Source organism: Puma concolor, chromosome D1 (assembly GCF_028749965.1).
Source record: "Puma concolor isolate L17-30 chromosome D1, mPumCon1.1.hap2, whole genome shotgun sequence".
NCBI lineage: Eukaryota > Metazoa > Chordata > Mammalia > Carnivora > Felidae > Puma > Puma concolor.
In genome coordinates this window covers 7,714,806-7,729,504 of record NC_141676.1, presented here as the reverse complement: position 1 = coordinate 7,729,504, position 14,699 = coordinate 7,714,806, and the positions used below count along the sequence as shown (strand labels likewise).

General features: G+C 62.3%; 4 protein-coding genes across 13 annotated transcripts; 3 read left to right on the top strand and 1 right to left on the bottom strand.

Annotated features, from left to right (window-relative positions):
* The first annotated feature begins 15 nt into the window (after positions 1–15).
* DNAJC4 (DnaJ heat shock protein family (Hsp40) member C4) lies at positions 16–3,503 on the top strand. 2 transcript variants are annotated; one of them, XM_086677085.1, is made up of 6 exons: positions 16–450; positions 1,349–1,442; positions 1,937–2,118; positions 2,218–2,325; positions 3,103–3,189; positions 3,283–3,503. In XM_086677085.1, exons 1-6 carry the CDS (start codon positions 326–328, stop codon positions 3,410–3,412), a joined length of 726 nt encoding a protein of 241 aa, XP_086533211.1. In that variant the 5' UTR covers positions 16–325; the 3' UTR covers positions 3,413–3,503. The 2 variants fall into 2 exon arrangements, with proteins under 2 accessions (XP_086533211.1, XP_086533210.1); XM_086677084.1 differs by having other exon boundaries at positions 20–450; positions 2,218–2,379.
* A 326-nt stretch (positions 3,504–3,829) lies between these two features.
* Positions 3,830–7,235, top strand: VEGFB (vascular endothelial growth factor B). 4 transcript variants are annotated; one of them, XM_086677064.1, is made up of 8 exons: positions 3,830–4,123; positions 4,462–4,551; positions 4,707–4,749; positions 5,058–5,254; positions 5,434–5,507; positions 5,704–5,739; positions 6,087–6,221; positions 6,796–7,235. In XM_086677064.1, exons 1-8 carry the CDS (start codon positions 4,064–4,066, stop codon positions 6,815–6,817), a joined length of 657 nt encoding a protein of 218 aa, XP_086533190.1. In that variant the 5' UTR covers positions 3,830–4,063; the 3' UTR covers positions 6,818–7,235. The 4 variants fall into 4 exon arrangements, with proteins under 4 accessions (XP_086533190.1, XP_086533192.1, XP_086533189.1 ...); XM_086677063.1 differs by having other exon boundaries at positions 3,836–4,123; positions 5,986–6,221; XM_086677066.1 differs by lacking the exon at positions 4,462–4,551 and having other exon boundaries at positions 3,834–4,123.
* A 1,803-nt stretch (positions 7,236–9,038) lies between these two features.
* Positions 9,039–11,854, top strand: FKBP2 (FKBP prolyl isomerase 2). 6 transcript variants are annotated; one of them, XM_025915519.2, is made up of 6 exons: positions 9,039–9,185; positions 10,433–10,601; positions 10,931–11,043; positions 11,165–11,211; positions 11,574–11,609; positions 11,699–11,854. In XM_025915519.2, the coding sequence occupies exons 1-6, from the start codon at positions 9,124–9,126 to the stop codon at positions 11,758–11,760; spliced, it is 489 nt and encodes a 162-aa protein (XP_025771304.1). In that variant the 5' UTR covers positions 9,039–9,123; the 3' UTR covers positions 11,761–11,854. The 6 variants fall into 6 exon arrangements, with proteins under 6 accessions (XP_025771304.1, XP_025771306.1, XP_025771305.1 ...); XM_025915521.2 differs by lacking the exon at positions 9,039–9,185 and adding an exon at positions 9,449–9,588; XM_025915520.2 differs by lacking the exon at positions 9,039–9,185 and adding an exon at positions 9,603–9,715.
* Positions 11,855–12,255: 401 nt separating this feature from the next.
* Positions 12,256–14,699, bottom strand: PPP1R14B (protein phosphatase 1 regulatory inhibitor subunit 14B). Its single transcript, XM_086677069.1, has 4 exons — positions 14,229–14,699; positions 13,039–13,122; positions 12,687–12,719; positions 12,256–12,591 (listed from the first exon to the last, which is right to left on the bottom strand). Exons 1-4 carry the CDS (start codon positions 14,484–14,486, stop codon positions 12,523–12,525), a joined length of 444 nt encoding a protein of 147 aa, XP_086533195.1. The 5' UTR covers positions 14,487–14,699; the 3' UTR covers positions 12,256–12,522.

Below are 14,699 nucleotides of genomic sequence, written 5' to 3'. Positions count from 1 at the left end.
GCAGTGGCCGCGAAATCCGTGAGCGCGGCGGAGGCGGGGCTTGGCGTGGCCCCTCCTTCACCTCCTCCCGCCAGGGTGGTGGGGAGAGGGTCTCCGCGTCCGGGACTGGTTGTCCCGGACGCCGAGACCAGTGTGGGGGAGGGCCCAGGACGCGCGGGTCAGAAGCAGGGACAGATTCAGGACACTGGGATCTGGTCCTGAGTAAAGGAGGCCCCACTGCCCCTGGGTCTCCCAAGTCTGCTTCAGTTTGCCTTCGCAAGTAAACGGGGCTGGACCCTCCACTTTGGCCCCGGAGTGCTTGACGTCTGGTCCCATCCTGGTCTCAATGCACTGCTCTTTGTGGCCTCGTTTCACCAGCCGTCTGCCTGTCGCCATGCTGTCCCTGTGCCTGTGCCGGTTATGGCCCCGCAACCCTCCCACCCGGCTCTTCTCAGCGGCCACCGGGCAGCGGTGAGTCGGGGGCCGGGGGGCATGGCCCCCGTCACCCAGTGGGTTGAGGAAGGCCTGCCCAGCTCTAGGCTTGGACCTGGGTACTATGATAGTTGTGATCTCTGTACTTGCTGTCAGGTGCTGTACGGGCTTGTTTCAGGTAACCCTCACCTTCACTACTGAGGACACAAGATCAAAGATTAAGGGACGATCCCTCAGATCATACAGCGAGTTAAGTGGCAAAAAGTGGAATTTGAGTCCAAGCCAGGCTCAGTGCTCTTTTCACAACTCTAGTGGTCAAGCATCACTGGGCATAACTCACTTGGGGGCTTGGGGGCGGGGATGGGGGGTTTACAAAAATACAGATTTCTGGGCCCTGTTCTGCAGGAATTAAGTGGGGGCTGAGGGATCTGTTTTTGTTTTTTTGTTTTTTTTTTAATATATTGTTTTTAACAGTTTATTCCCTTTTTGAGAGTCAGAGTGCAAGCAGAGCAGGGGCAGAGAGAGAGGGAGACACAGAATCGGAAACAGGCTCCAGGCTCTGAGCCATCAGCCCAGAGCCCGACGCGGGGCTCGAACTCACGGACCATGAGATCATGACCTGAGCCGAAGTCGGACGCTCAACTGACGAAGCCATCCAGGCGCCCCTGGATTCTGGTTTTTTTTAAACAGGCTTTCTGGGTGGTTCTGAGCCAAGGGATCTGAGGGCTACACTATGAGATGTTCTGATCTGCACCATGCCTGAAGTGTTCAAAAAGGGAGGGATGATTTGGAGATAGATCTCCCTTGGCAGCAGCCTCAGCTTTCTCACCTCCTGGTTACTGACTTGAAGAGTGTGGCCCAGAAGGGCTGAGAGGCAGAGGAGAGGAATATTCTCTGTGTTTCCATAGCCCCTGCAGTTTTTGGCCTATCTCCACAGGTCTGGCCCCAGGAACTACTATGAACTGTTAGGGGTGCATCCTAGTGCCAGCACTGAAGAAGTTAAACGAGCTTTCTTCTCCAAGTCCAAAGAGGTACCAGTGGCCCTAGGTGGGGAGGAGGGGGTGTAAGTCTGAGCCAGATAGGGTACACTTCACATTCCCAGGAATGGTGCTGAGTGGCTCACTCTGGATGGTGCCACATTCCCTTGGCATGTATAGAGAGCGAGAGATGCCCCAAGGGCAGAGGTTAGGCCCGTTGGGAGGAAAGGTTGGGGGTAGGAGCCAGGGGTTGTGTGTGATGGGCTGGGCTTGTTTCTTTTGACCTGCCTGCTCTAGAGAAAGCTTGGACCAGGGCATATTGCTAGAGCCAGGCAGCTGGTGGGGAGGGCTTGAACAAGGGGAGGGGGCAGGAGTCTGTGCTTCCTGACTCTCTGGCCTTCTGGACGGGTGGGCAGCCCTGAGAGTGAGGGTTACTGTCCAGGTAGGGCCTCTGGGAATGATCTGAGCCTTTGTGGGTGGACATGGTGGGGACGGGTTCTGTGAACAGACGTGGAAAAAGACCTGAAGGGAGTCCTGCCCCACCCCAGCTGCACCCTGACCGGGACCCCGGGAACCCGGCCCTGCATAGCCGCTTTGTGGAGCTGAGCGAAGCATACCGAGTGCTCAGCCGGGAGGAGAGCCGCCTCAGCTATGATCGCCAGCTCTGCTCAGCCACTTCTCCAAAGTCTCCAGGAAGAACAGCCCGTCCTGGGTCTGCTCAAGCACACAGGTACAGTCGTCTTGCCCCTGGCCTCGTCCCCCCCCCCCTCTGCCCCCCGTCTCCCAGGGAGCCTCATCTCCACCTTGTCTTTCTTCTCCTTCCCAGCAGCTCCTGGGAATCCCCCAATGCCCAATACTGGGCCCAGTTTCACAGTGTGAGGCCTCAGCAACCAGAGTCGAGGCAGCAGCAGCACAAACACAACCAGCGGGTGCTGGGGTACTGCCTCCTGATCATGTTGGCGGGCATGGGCCTGCACTATGCTGCTTTCAGGTACATCCCTGCCTTCTCCCTGGGGTGATGGGCAGAGGGCAGAGGGCTGGGGAAGCCCAGTGTGGTCAGCCACGCAAGCCCCCCACCCCCGTGGCCTGCACTTCTGTACCTCTCCAGCTAAGAATTGCCCGAGACAGGTCTCCGGGGCCTCTCCTTACTTGGCAAAGGCAGCTCTACACTCGCTGAAGGCGAACGTTGTCATTTTCAGAGTTTTGTGATTTGAATGTAAATCTTTGATGCTGGCTGCCAGGGTGTGCTGGAGCCAACGAAAATCGTGCACTCAAAGGAAATGCATTGGAACTGGGCCTCACAAGCAACTGTCCTCCCTTGTTTGGCAATCGGCTGTCTCCCTGCCACTTTTATGCATGGCACAGACACTGAGGTTCTATGACAAAGATACCTAAAGGCTGGTGCCCACTGCCTAGTTCAGTGATGGGAGTTAGGTGTAACGCTCTTTCTAGTCTCCTGTGAGGAACACCCTGGTGTTTGGAGCTGCTGTCACCACCTTCAACAAGACAGCCAGGGACCTGGGTCATCAGTGGTCCCTGGATAAGCCCCGGCCCTTCGGTGCCCCTCTCCCTGCCTAGCACAGGCAGTTAGGCAGAGGTCCTCACAGATGGAAAACTTTGAGACCCTAGAGTGGCGTGGTGGGTGTGGGGGTGGGGTGGATCTCGCGGACAGCAGGGATTGGGAAACCCAGGGTTAATTGCAACCCCCTTGCAGGAAGCTGGAGCAGATCCACCGCAGCTTCATGGATGAAAAGGATCGGATCATCACAGCCATCTACAATGACACACGGGCCCGGGCCAGGTCCGTCCCTGCTCTGTCCTGCCTTCTCTTTACTGTCCTGACATCACCCTCCAGGATCCTCTGTCCTGACCACCCAGGTGCTCTCTCCCGCAGGGCCAACAGAGCCAAGCTCCAGGAGCGAGTGCAGAGGCAGCAGCTGCAGCCCCGACCTGGAGGCCCAGAGATCCCAGAGATCGTGCCTCCGGGCACAGGCCCCGGCCCCGGCCCCGGAGCGGCCCGCTAGGACGGGGCCTGCTCTGTGGTGTTACCTCCTTGCTACCCCGGGGGACTCCCACTCCCCAAAACGCGTGCAATAAAATGATTCTCAAAGCTCATGTCCAGCTCCTTGCTTCAGGCCCAGCGCCCCCATCCCGGGCCTCGCAGGGGGGGAGGGGGGTGAAGGAGGGGTGGACAGCACCCCGCCCTCCGGGTCCTGGCGGCTGCGACCCGGGAGCCCGGCCCCCTGGGCGGCGCGTCCCCTTTCCCCTGCTGTGGCGGGAGGGGGTGTGTGGAGGGGGCGGGCCCCGGCGGCGGCCTCGCCCCCCCCCGCCCCCGCCCCGCCCCCGCCCCGCGGCCCGGTGGGGAGCGCGTGTCTGGGTCACATGAGCCGCCCGCCCGCCAGCCCGGGCCCGGCCCCCCGCCGCCCCCGCCGTCCCCGCCGCCGCCCGCCACCACCGGCCGCCCGCCCGCCCGGCTCCTCCGGCCTCCGCTGCTGCGCTGCGCTGCGCTGCCTGCGCTCAGGGCTCGGGAGGGGGCCGCGGAGGAGCCGCCCCCCGCGCCCGGCCCCCGCCCGCCGCGCCCGGGCCCGCGCCATGGGGCTCTGGCTGCCGCCGCCCCCTGCGCCGCCGGGCTAGGGCGATGCGGGCGCCCCCGGCGCGCGGCCCCCGCGGGCACCATGAGCCCCCTGCTCCGCCGCCTGCTGCTCGCCGCGCTCCTGCAGCTGGCCCCCGCCCAGGTACGTGCGTCCCCGACATCCCGCCCGCCCGCCCGCCGTGCCCTCTCTCAAGGTTGGCGGAAGTGGGGAGACGCGGAGCGGCCTCGGCCTCGGGGATCCGCGGGGTCGGGCTGAGGACCGGGGCGTGGCGGGAATCTGGCCAGGGCATCCCCCGGGAGGAGTCCCTGCCCGCCAGCCCGCCAGCCCGCCAGCCCGCCAGCCCAGCCCCGGGCCACTCCCCTGCTCCACCCCGTCCCCGGGCTCGACCGGGGGCGGAGCCGCTCGGTCCCCGCAGGACTCGGTTGGGCGCCCACTGTGCCCCCTCCTGACCTGAGGCCTCCGAATCCGTCGGGCCCCAGGCTTGGAGATTCGACGTCGCCGCCGCCACCGGCAGAGTGCGCCTGGCGGGTCGTGGCCAGGGCAGGTCCCAGGTGGCCAGGAGAGGACAGGTAAAGCTAGAGTGACCCCAGGAGCAGAGCAATCGGGGAAAAATGTCCTAGAGGAGTTGAAGCCTTTAGACTGCAAGGGCAGACCCCTGGGAGCAGCGACAGGGCTAGCCCTTCCTAGAGAGCACTTTTGAGTTCAGTTCTCTTCTCTCCTACAGGGCCCCGTTTCCCAGCCTGATACCCCGGGCCACCAGAAGAAAGGTAATAGTAACAATAACCGCGCTAGCCATCACCAAGAGGGTTCGCTCATCATCTTGTGTAATCAGGGCCACGCTCTAAGATGCAAACTTTTTTATTCTGCCCATTTTACAGAAGAGAAAATTGAGGCAGTGGGGTTCCTGGGTTCCTGGGCAGGGGAAGACAGGTTTTGAGGGCAGAGAGGGAGCTAGTGGAGGGTGGCTGGGACGAAGGAATTAGGGAGAACAGCTGCAGGGTACAGGAGATAGGGGAACCCGGGAGCGGCTACAGGAAACCCAGTGGGGGCTTAACACTTACGCTTCTGCCCCCAGTGGTGTCATGGATAGACGTGTATGCCCGTGCCACCTGCCAGCCACGGGAGGTGGTGGTGCCCCTGACCGTGGAGCTCATGGGCACCGTGGCCAAGCAGCTGGTGCCCAGCTGTGTGACCGTGCAGCGCTGTGGTGGCTGCTGCCCTGACGACGGCCTGGAGTGCGTGCCCACAGGGCAGCACCAAGTCCGAATGCAGGTACCGGGGCCGGTGGGGCGTGCCCAGCTGGGGTGGATGCTGGGGCTCCGGGGGGTGGTGGTGGGAGGAATGGCCAGAGCCTTGGCTGGGCAAGCTGTTCCTCCAGCCCACGGAGCATTCCCTTCCTCTGTATCTCTCATGATCTCTCACACCGTGTGTCCCCTATCTCTGGAGTACAGATACTCATGATCCGTTACCCGAGCAGTCAGCTGGGCGAGATGTCCCTGGAAGAACACAGCCAGTGTGAATGCAGGTGCCAGCCGGGCCCCACTTCTGAGCTCCCAGAGACCAGGCTTGGGGGCTGCTGGGCATGGGGGTACACCACAGTGGAGACCAGGTTTCCAAGACTGGAACTGGGTTAGGCCTGGGATCTGGGGTAAGAGCAGGATGCTCGGCTCTTCTGATTCTCTTCCTCTTCCTTGTCTCTGTCTGTCCCTCTTACTTTTCAGACCAAAAAAGAGAGAGAGTGCTGTGAAGCCAGACAGGTGAGTCTCATGGGCTCTTGCCGAGGTGGGGTTGGAGCCCAGACCCCACACCCAGGATGTAACGTGTGGATGGGGCAGGGGGTGTATGAGTGTGCCGGGAGGCTGCAGTTCCGCCCCCTCTCTCTCCCCCCACTGTGTCCCCCTCTCCCCTTTTCCTCTGCTCCCCGAGTCTGTGTGCTCCGATCCAACCCCAGCTCCCGGGAAGACTTTTCCTTCCCGCCCCAGACATGTTGCTTCTCCTCCTAGGGCTTCCACTCCCCACCACCGTCCCCAGCCCCGCTCTGTTCCGGGCTGGGACTCTGCCCCCGGAGCACCCTCCCCAGCTGACATCACCCATCCCACTCCAGCCCCAGGCCCCTCTGCCCACGCTGCACCCAGCGCCGCCAGCGCCCTGACCCCCGGACCTGCCGCTGCCGCTGCCGACGCCGCAGCTTCCTCCGTTGCCAAGGGCGGGGCTTAGAGCTCAACCCAGACACCTGCAGGTGAGGACTGGTGGGGTCGTGTTTGTTTGGGGAGGCATCAAGGCCCTTGGAGCAGGTCCAAGGTGAGCCTGCCAGTGGGAGAAGAGCCAGGGGAGAGGAAACTATTGAGTGTGTTGAGCAAATATTGACCAAGGCTCACGTTCTAAATGTGGGAGTCAGACGTCAGGATTTGTGACGCCAGCAGAGGAGGTCAAGGGCTGAGGTAAGGGGCACCTGACGCGGATTCTGAGCGGTCAGAGATGCCCTGGAGGAGGTCACATCTGCAGTCAAAGTGGGAGAGATCGCTTTCCAATTTGCAAAGCTCTGGGCCTTGCTCAAAGCCCCCGTGGTAGACATGTGTGCCCTCCTCGTGGGCTCTGAGAGGCCAGGGGACAGAGTGGAACCCTTGTCCACCCTTGTCTGAGACGCTGCTCACCACTCCTCCCTTCCGCAGCTGGGCCACGGGGTGACCTCGTGTGGGCTCGCCAGGAGTGTTAGGAGAGAATGGGGTTCACAGAAGGTAACAGGAGGGTGGACCTAGGGAGCAGGGGCTGAGCTGTGCCCGCATGAACAGAACCCTTCCTCCCTTCCTCAGGTGCCGGAAGCTGCGAAGGTGACGCGTTGCCTTTCAGACTCAGCAGGGCCACTTGCCTCACAGGCCACATCCCAGAGGAGGACAACAGGGCAACGTGTTGAGAAGTGCCCAGTCCCTAGACCTCAGTGTGGGCAGAAAGTGCTCCCGGACCTGGGCCTCTCAGAGGACTTTCCAGCTGTCCCTGGTCTCTCCCAAGGCCGCCCTCCAACAGGGTGGGCGGCCGGACGAGGAGACGTGTCGGCAGCACCAGGGGTCATGGACGAACTCGGGAGAGAAGGGGTCCCGTCTCGATTTTCAACCACCACGTGCAAGCGAGCGTCTTCACAGCTGGCTCCGCTGTCCCCTCCCCGAGGCGCCAATCCTCTGCAGATACTGGGGACTTGGGCTGCGGTGTTAAGAACTGGGACCCCCCCAACCCTGATAAAAGAGATGGAAGGATCTGTCCCTGCCTGTGTCATTGTTTGCCGCTGTCCGGGCTGGGCGATTCAGGCACTCTGCATCGCACTACGTCCTAGACCCCGAGCCTGTCTTACTCCCTCATTGTGTAGATGGAGGCAATGAGGCCCAAGGTCCCCCATCAGGTAGAGCCAGAACTGTGCACTCTTCGCAATCCTGTTACATCCAGGCCCTGCCCCCCCTGCTCATCACAAAAGCTCCTTTCTGGAAGGAGACGGTCCGTTATGGCCAGTGACCTTGAGGTGGGACCCAGATCCGCTGAATGATCTTGGCTGTCGCTGCCCCCTCTTTCTGAGCCTCAGTTTCCACAGGCGCATATGGAGGGAACGGACGATTGCTATGGTCCCAGCCCTTGGGCTCCAGGAATGTGTCTTCACTTGATAGAAAAACCCATCTTCTCTGCCAGGCGGCACTCCGTTTTTGTTGCTCTGTATTCAAGCTACTTCCTTCAGCTTCACTCTAAAGCCACGCACCTGCCCTGTCCCCACCTCCTTGAAAGGGAACTACCAAAGGGCTGTGGCTGGTGGGCTTGGTGTGGGAGACACGTTCCCTCACCCCAACCAAGTTTCCCCCGACCCTCAGCAGCCCCCGCTTGGGATTCTCCTGACCTTTGTCTGACCCAGCCTAAGCTCAGTGCCCAGCCTTCTCCCTGAAGCCTCCAGGGCCCCTGGGGTGGACCACAGGCCATCTTTGGGTATCCATGCTTTGCCTTGCTGGGGCAGGACATTCGGGGACAGAGGTTCACCCGAGGCAGAACGCAGCTACCCAAACGGAGGCCTTCTCTGAGGTGTTAGATTGGAGGGCATGGTAGTGATCTTGTTGGGCCCTGGGCAGGGGTGGGGTTAAACCAGAAGAGACCATTCCCGACGGTGATTACCAATTTCCAATCATTCTTCTCAGCCGTGCTGTCGCTGACCATGCCATTGCTCCATTCAAGTGAGACAGATGAGGGTCAGGGGACACCAGAACTCCCACCCCTCCCCCGGCCCACTTAAGTGCTGGGCACACACAAGGCTTCACACACACCCGCACCCCTCGCTTGGTCCTCCATTCTAAGGTCAGCGCTGCTAATGATCTTTCTCTTTCAATTAAGGAAATAGGCTCAGAAAGGCTGATTGACCTGGAGATTTGACCCCCAAGTCTATCTCTAACACTCAAGTTTGTTACCTCCGAACTACAAGTTCGTTACTTCCACTGACAGATGTTTTCGGCGCGCTGCTGAGTGCCGGGGCACCTGAAAATACCAGTGTGGGTGGGGAATGGGCCCCGCCGGACCACTGCCGGCAGGACTCGGGGGTCAACGTGCGGCAGGCAGAGGCAGGCCCGGATGCTGGCGCGGAGAAAAGGGCGCGCATCGGCCGTGGGCCAGGGCCTGGTGGAGCACGTCACGGCGCACTCCTACAGTGGCCCTGCCACGTGGGTGTTGACAAGCCCACCTTACAGGGCCTTCCAGATCCTACCACGCCAAAGCATTCGCTCAAGGTCACACTGCCAACGAAGCGCACAGCCCAAACCCAAACTTAAGTCTGAGGCCCAGGCTCTTCCCACTGGAGCCCGTGGACCCTGAAGAGGCCCAGGGTCAAGCGAGAGCGCCGTGGGAGAGCCTGGGGGCGAGATAAAATGGCGTCTCGAGACCCCCTCCGGGAACCCGCGTTGGCCTGACCTTAATTTCACCTCGGCCGGAAGTGCCGAAAGCACTTTAGGAAGTCACTTTCACCTAACCTTACCGGCTACAGAGCCACCGGAAGTAGCGCGTGGTCACGTGTCGGTGCGGGGGCGGAGCAGGGGGAAAGGCCGCTCCGCCCGGCGTGCGGCAGCGGGCTTCGCACAGTCCAATGAGGGCGGGCGGCGTGGCCCGGCCTGGTGGCGACGATGACGCGCCTGCGCACAGGCGGCAGCACGACTGGGGTTGACTCCGGGGGCGCGGCGAGGAGGTGAGCGGGGGCCACAGCCCGGGCTGGGGGGAGCCGGGGTGCACGGGGGCAGGCTGGATCAGGCCGGGCAGGAGCGGGCCGGGGCTGCGAGTGTCAACGAGGGATAGGTCAGGGGGAAATTGGGGGGTGGGGTCGGAGCTGTCTGGGGATGCCGCAGGGGGAGGGTTTTCACGCCGCACGGGGCGGAGCCCCGGGAGTCGGGGCGGGACGTGGGACGCAGACGGGTGGAACCTCTGAGCTGGTGCCAGTAGAAGGCAGAGCTCCGGGACTGGGGACGGAGCTAGGACAGGTGGGGGGCGGAGCCTGGTCCCTGGAGGAGGAGCTGGAACAGGCGGAAGGCGGAGCCTCGGGTTTGGAGACCGAAGGGGACGGAGCCCAGGCACTGGGGGCGGGCCTTCAGTCGGTGAGTGGCGTGGCTACAGTTCAGGAAAGAGGGTCTAGTTCTATCGAGGGCGGGGCTCCAGGGCAAGGGGCGGAACTACGTCCGCTAAAGGGTGGGGTCAAGGAGCAAAGCGAAGGCGTAGGCCCAGGTAATGGCCCGGGGCGTCCACGCGGGGGCGGTCTCCGCGGGGGCCGGGCCTGGGGACGCGGTAGGCCGAGAACTCCCCCGGGAGAGGTGGTGTGGGTGGAGCGGGCTCGGCGGCCACCAGACACGGGGCCGGTCTGGGTACCCCGCAGGCCCCCGAGGGCTCAGAGCTGGGGCGGCGCCCCGGGCGGAGGCACAGGCCCCGCCTGGGGGGTGCCTCCGGAGGATCGGGGCTCCCCGGAGCCACCCAGCGGCGATGTGTGGGTGCCTCGGGGCAGGCCCCCTGCAGCGGCCTCAGAGGTGTGGGTGTGCTGGGCGGGGGGCAACTGGGTGTGGCGTGAATGGGATCGCTCCGTCGAGGCAACTGCTGGGCAGCCAGATAAGGTCTGGACTTTGCGTAAAGGGACGGGCGGGAATTGAAGAGTGGAGCTGGGGACCGGGAGGGAAGGAAGGGCTGGGGGTGAGCAAAGGGGCGGGGCCCTGGCTGCTGTGGCCTCCCCTGACCCCCTCCCCCCGCTGCTGGGGTCCTCGGGCAAGCCCCCTTCTCACTGGACTGGTAAGTGTGGCTGTGGAGCCCGGGGGAGGGGGTGGTGACCCGGGACAAGGGGATCCCCGTGGGCAGGCAAAGTACGGTGGGGGTGGAATCCTCCTGGTACCTGCCCATATTCCATGCCCTCCCTGCCCTCCCCCCCGGTCGGTTGGTCGGGGTCTGTCCCCGCAGAGACATGAGGCTGAGCTGGGTCCTGACAGTATTGTCCATCTGCCTGAGTGCCCTGGCCACTGCTGCGGGGGCCGAGGGCAAACGGAAGCTGCAGATCGGGGTCAAGAAGCGGGTAGACCACTGTCCCATCAAGTCGCGCAAGGGGGACGTCCTGCACATGCACTACACGGTGGGTGAGGGAGTGGAACATTGGGGTGGGTGGGGCTTCTGGGGACCTGAAAGGACTTGGAAGCCAGATTGCTCAGCCAAGGAGGTGGGTGACCGTGGGCAAGTCCTGTCTCCCTTTTACACTAGTTTCTATAGCTCTTCCCTGCTGTTGACTGTCTGATCCCCAGCTTGGCACCAGCAAGCAGTGACGACGTACTGTGAGCTGCCCAAGGTTCTGTCCCCTCCTAGGATTATGGCTGCCAATGGGGAGCCAGCTTGGGGATAGCTGCTGGGTGGGGAGGTGTGTCAGAGTGGAGCCTCCTCTTCACTGGCCTTCCCATGGTCCCACAGGGGAAGCTGGAAGATGGGACGGAATTTGACAGCAGCCTGCCCCAGAACCAGCCCTTTGTCTTCTCCCTGGGCACAGGCCAGGTCATCAAGGGCTGGGACCAGGGGCTGCTGGGGTGAGTCAGGGGGCCATGGCTGTGGTTGAGGAGGTTGACTGTGGGAGGCAAGCCCCAGGGATGGGGTGGGGGGCAGGGGGCCTGGGTGCTTGCCATGCGCTGAACAGGTGTTGTCCTGCAGGATGTGTGAGGGAGAAAAACGGAAGCTGGTGATCCCATCAGAGTTGGGTAAGAGGCCTTTCCTGAGCCTGGATAGGGGAGTTGGGCGGGGGTGGGGGGGGGGTGGGGGGGGTCTGGGGAAGGGTGGAGACTGGTTTGCCGCTGCATTGGCCTCTGTCCCATCCGTTCATTATGTGTCTTCCAAGTCTAGCTGTATCCAGTAGTGAGAACAGGGCAAGACCCTTAGGGCACTTGGTTCTGGCGCCCACCCTCTGCCCTCTACTGGGCCTTTTGTAGCCCCTTGCTGTCTCCATTTCTGGCTTTCTTGTTGCGATGGGCAGAGGCCTGGCTTCAGCCCGAATGTCTGCAGAACACCGCTCTCTCTCTCTCTGCCCGGTCACAGCTCACTTTTTCTTTCGCATCTTTGACAGGGTACGGAGAGCGGGGAGCTCCCCCAAAGATTCCAGGTAAGATGCCTTCCTGCCCCCATCTCCTGCCCACCATCTCTTCTTCCTGTGGCCCCGGTTCTCACTCTGTCCTCATTTCTCCCCTGCAGGTGGTGCAACCCTCGTGTTTGAGGTGGAGCTGCTCAAAATCGAGCGACGTTCAGAACTGTAGCCAAACTGGGGAGGGGCAGTGGAGAGGCCCCCATCAGGGACCAGACTGTTGAAAGAAAGAACGAAAGAAAGAAAAAAAAATCCCTTAAAGCCCACGAAGTGAGCCTGTGTTTGTTTGTGGGCCCTGAGAGACTTAGAAGCCACATCTTCAACTTCAGCTTACCCTCTCCCTTGGTACCCCCCACACCTCTTCTTTATTGGTTGCAGGACCTGGGTGTAGACTCAGTGGCAGGGGGATCGTGAGGGCCAGGCCCTAGGTGGGACGGTGGTCCTTGCCCAGAGGGAAAAGGAGTGTTCCTAACAGCCAACAGCGACACCGCTGCCCCCACTCCAGCTCCCCAGCCACTTGGAGCTCATGGTGTGGGAGCCGGCACTGGGCTATCGTCATGGCTACGTGGCCCTCAGGAAGGCCTGCAGCCACCTGGGGAGAAGCTGCACCGACAGCAGTTGTAGAGGAGTGTGTCCCCCCTAAAAGAGACCAGCTGAGCCCGTTAGCTGCACCAAAGGCATATCCTAGCTTTATTAAAGGGCCGCGCCGCAGAATCAATATAAAAACACAAAAAGTCCCATCAGTTTAATAACAATAAAAAACCCCAAAATGGAAAACTGAGGGGGCAGGGAAGAGGCCCCTGGGCCAGGGGCACGGGGAGCCCTGCTCATGGCGCCAGGCCTGGCCGCAGGGCCCCCCGGTATTGCTGTTGCTACGAGGTCGGGGGGCAGCGATTGTCCTGTGGGAGCCACCATTCGTGTGGGTCGAGGACCCTTACTTCTTCTGGGGTGTGCTCAGCTTCTGCATGCCCCGGATCTTGTCCAGCAGGCCAGAGATGAAGGCCTGGACGGGAGGGAAGACATCAGGGAGGCCAGACCCCAAGATGACAGAAGCCCAGGCTCCTCTCACCCCAGCCTCTGGGACAGCCACATACTTACCTCAGTGGGTTTGTAACAGTCAACCAGCAGCTCCTGGGAGGGCATGGGGGGACAAGTATAGCTGTGAGTTCTAAGGAACAGGGGCCTAGAGCTCACCTGTACCTATTTCCAAGGGACTGGGGCCACCCCCGAGGCACAGGCGATACCACAGCTACTCAACAGCTAGACAAGCACCATTAGCCCCATTTGACGGAAGCAGAAGCTGAGGCCCAACATCCCAACGGCTGGCTGACTAATACCAAAGAAGGCCTAAATTTAGAGCGTCGCTTACCCAGGGGGCCATGCGTCCAGGCAGCTCTCTATTCCCTGATCTCCCTTACCTGGCCCTGATGCCTCCCGGCCCCTCTCTCACCTTGACCCTGGCAGCCCGGGTATCATCACTTTCCATGTCCAGGAGTTCATCCACATCAATCTCCAACTCTGGTATTTCCTCTTCCTGGGGTGGGGGTGGGGGAGGAGGGAGAGACAAGGGCCTGAGTTGGGAGAGAGGGTGTGAGAGGGGCTCCGGCTGAGGCCCCTGCCTTACCGCAGAATGAGCCAGGCTTCTTTGCCCAGCAGACAGCAGCAGCTGTCTGAGGAAGAAAACAGATCAGGCCTGTGCCAAGGCAAAATGCCCGATGGCGGGGGGGAGCTTCCTGTCCCTGCCAGTTGGGCACCCTGGGTGCCAAACAGGGCCAGACAGCAAAGGCTTGGGGACCCTGGGCTGAGAACCCTGCAGATGTGTTGTCCCAACTTCCGGGCTCCATCTCAATCAGTGCACAGGTGGGGCCATCTGTCCCAACTCATCACAGCCCCTTCCCCTCCCCCAAACACCTGTCACAGCTTCCCAGGAGTGGGGAGGAAGTAAAGGGTGAGGGGTCATGGGGAAGGACCCAGGGCTGGTAATGGGGAAACAAAGAGCCCATACTTTGCTGAGGGAGGGGGTGCCTGCCACCCCTCCCCCCACCCAGGAAGCGTCTATCCAGTCTGGAGCCAGCTGCATTCCAGGGCTGGTCTAGGGTAGGCAGCACAGGGCAAGCCCACTCCTCCACCCTGCCCCCCAGGGGCCTGAGTCACCATTTGAGCAAGGAAGGAGTCATGGGGTGGAGAACCAAAACCCAGAGGACAGGCTAGCCTGCCCCTACACCAAAATGGAGCTGCAGGTTAGCCCATTAGAACAGCCCAGACCCTTTACAACCCCACCAGGCTTGCGCCTTTTAACCAGTTTAGGCTACGAAGCACTAGGTAGATCACCTTACCACCGCCAGCCCAGACTAGCCTCTTGCCTCCTGCCCATGGCCCAGGCTATCCCTTGAGGCTTCTTGAGAACCCCAAGCTTGACCAGAGTAGTGACAAGAGGGAGTCATGAGGGAAAAGATAGGAGCGACCTAAGGTCAGACAAGAAAGAGCATACACTGGGGGCGGGGAGTTACAGAAAGGGAGGGGAGCGCGCGGAAGCGGAGCGCCCATTGACTCCGGGTGACAGGCAGGCGCAAGGCGGGGTTCCCAAGCAGTCCGACTAGGGAACGATTTTAGGGTGTCGGCGCAGAGTAAGGGACACACCTGGCAGTCGTAGAGGCGAGTGAGCTGCTCCAAGATCCACTCCTCCAGGTTGAGGCGCTTCCGTAGCTCCTTGCGGTCGTACTTGACCGTGACCTTCCCTTGGCGCCTCACTGGGCCCTCGTCGTCCGCGCCGCCTGGGCCCTCGCCTGCAGCCCCAGGGGGGCTCTGAAAGTAGACGCGGGGCCCTGGGCCACCACTGCCCGGCCCAGGGGCCGGGGCTGCCAACGCCGCGCCCCCCGCGGGGCCGCTGTCCGCCATGGCGGCCGCCGGGGCCACGTGCGCGCGTCGGGCCCCTCCCTGCGCCGCCGCCTCCGGGACGCCCGCCGGCTGGCTCCGGGCCGCTGGCTCGGGTTAACTCGCGGGCCGGGCTCCGCGCTGCTCCGCGGCTAGGGCGGCGGCGGGGGCGCCCGGGGGCAGCTGCAGCATGCGGAGCCCCCGGGCCTGGCCTGGCCGCGCCCCGCCCCCTCCCCG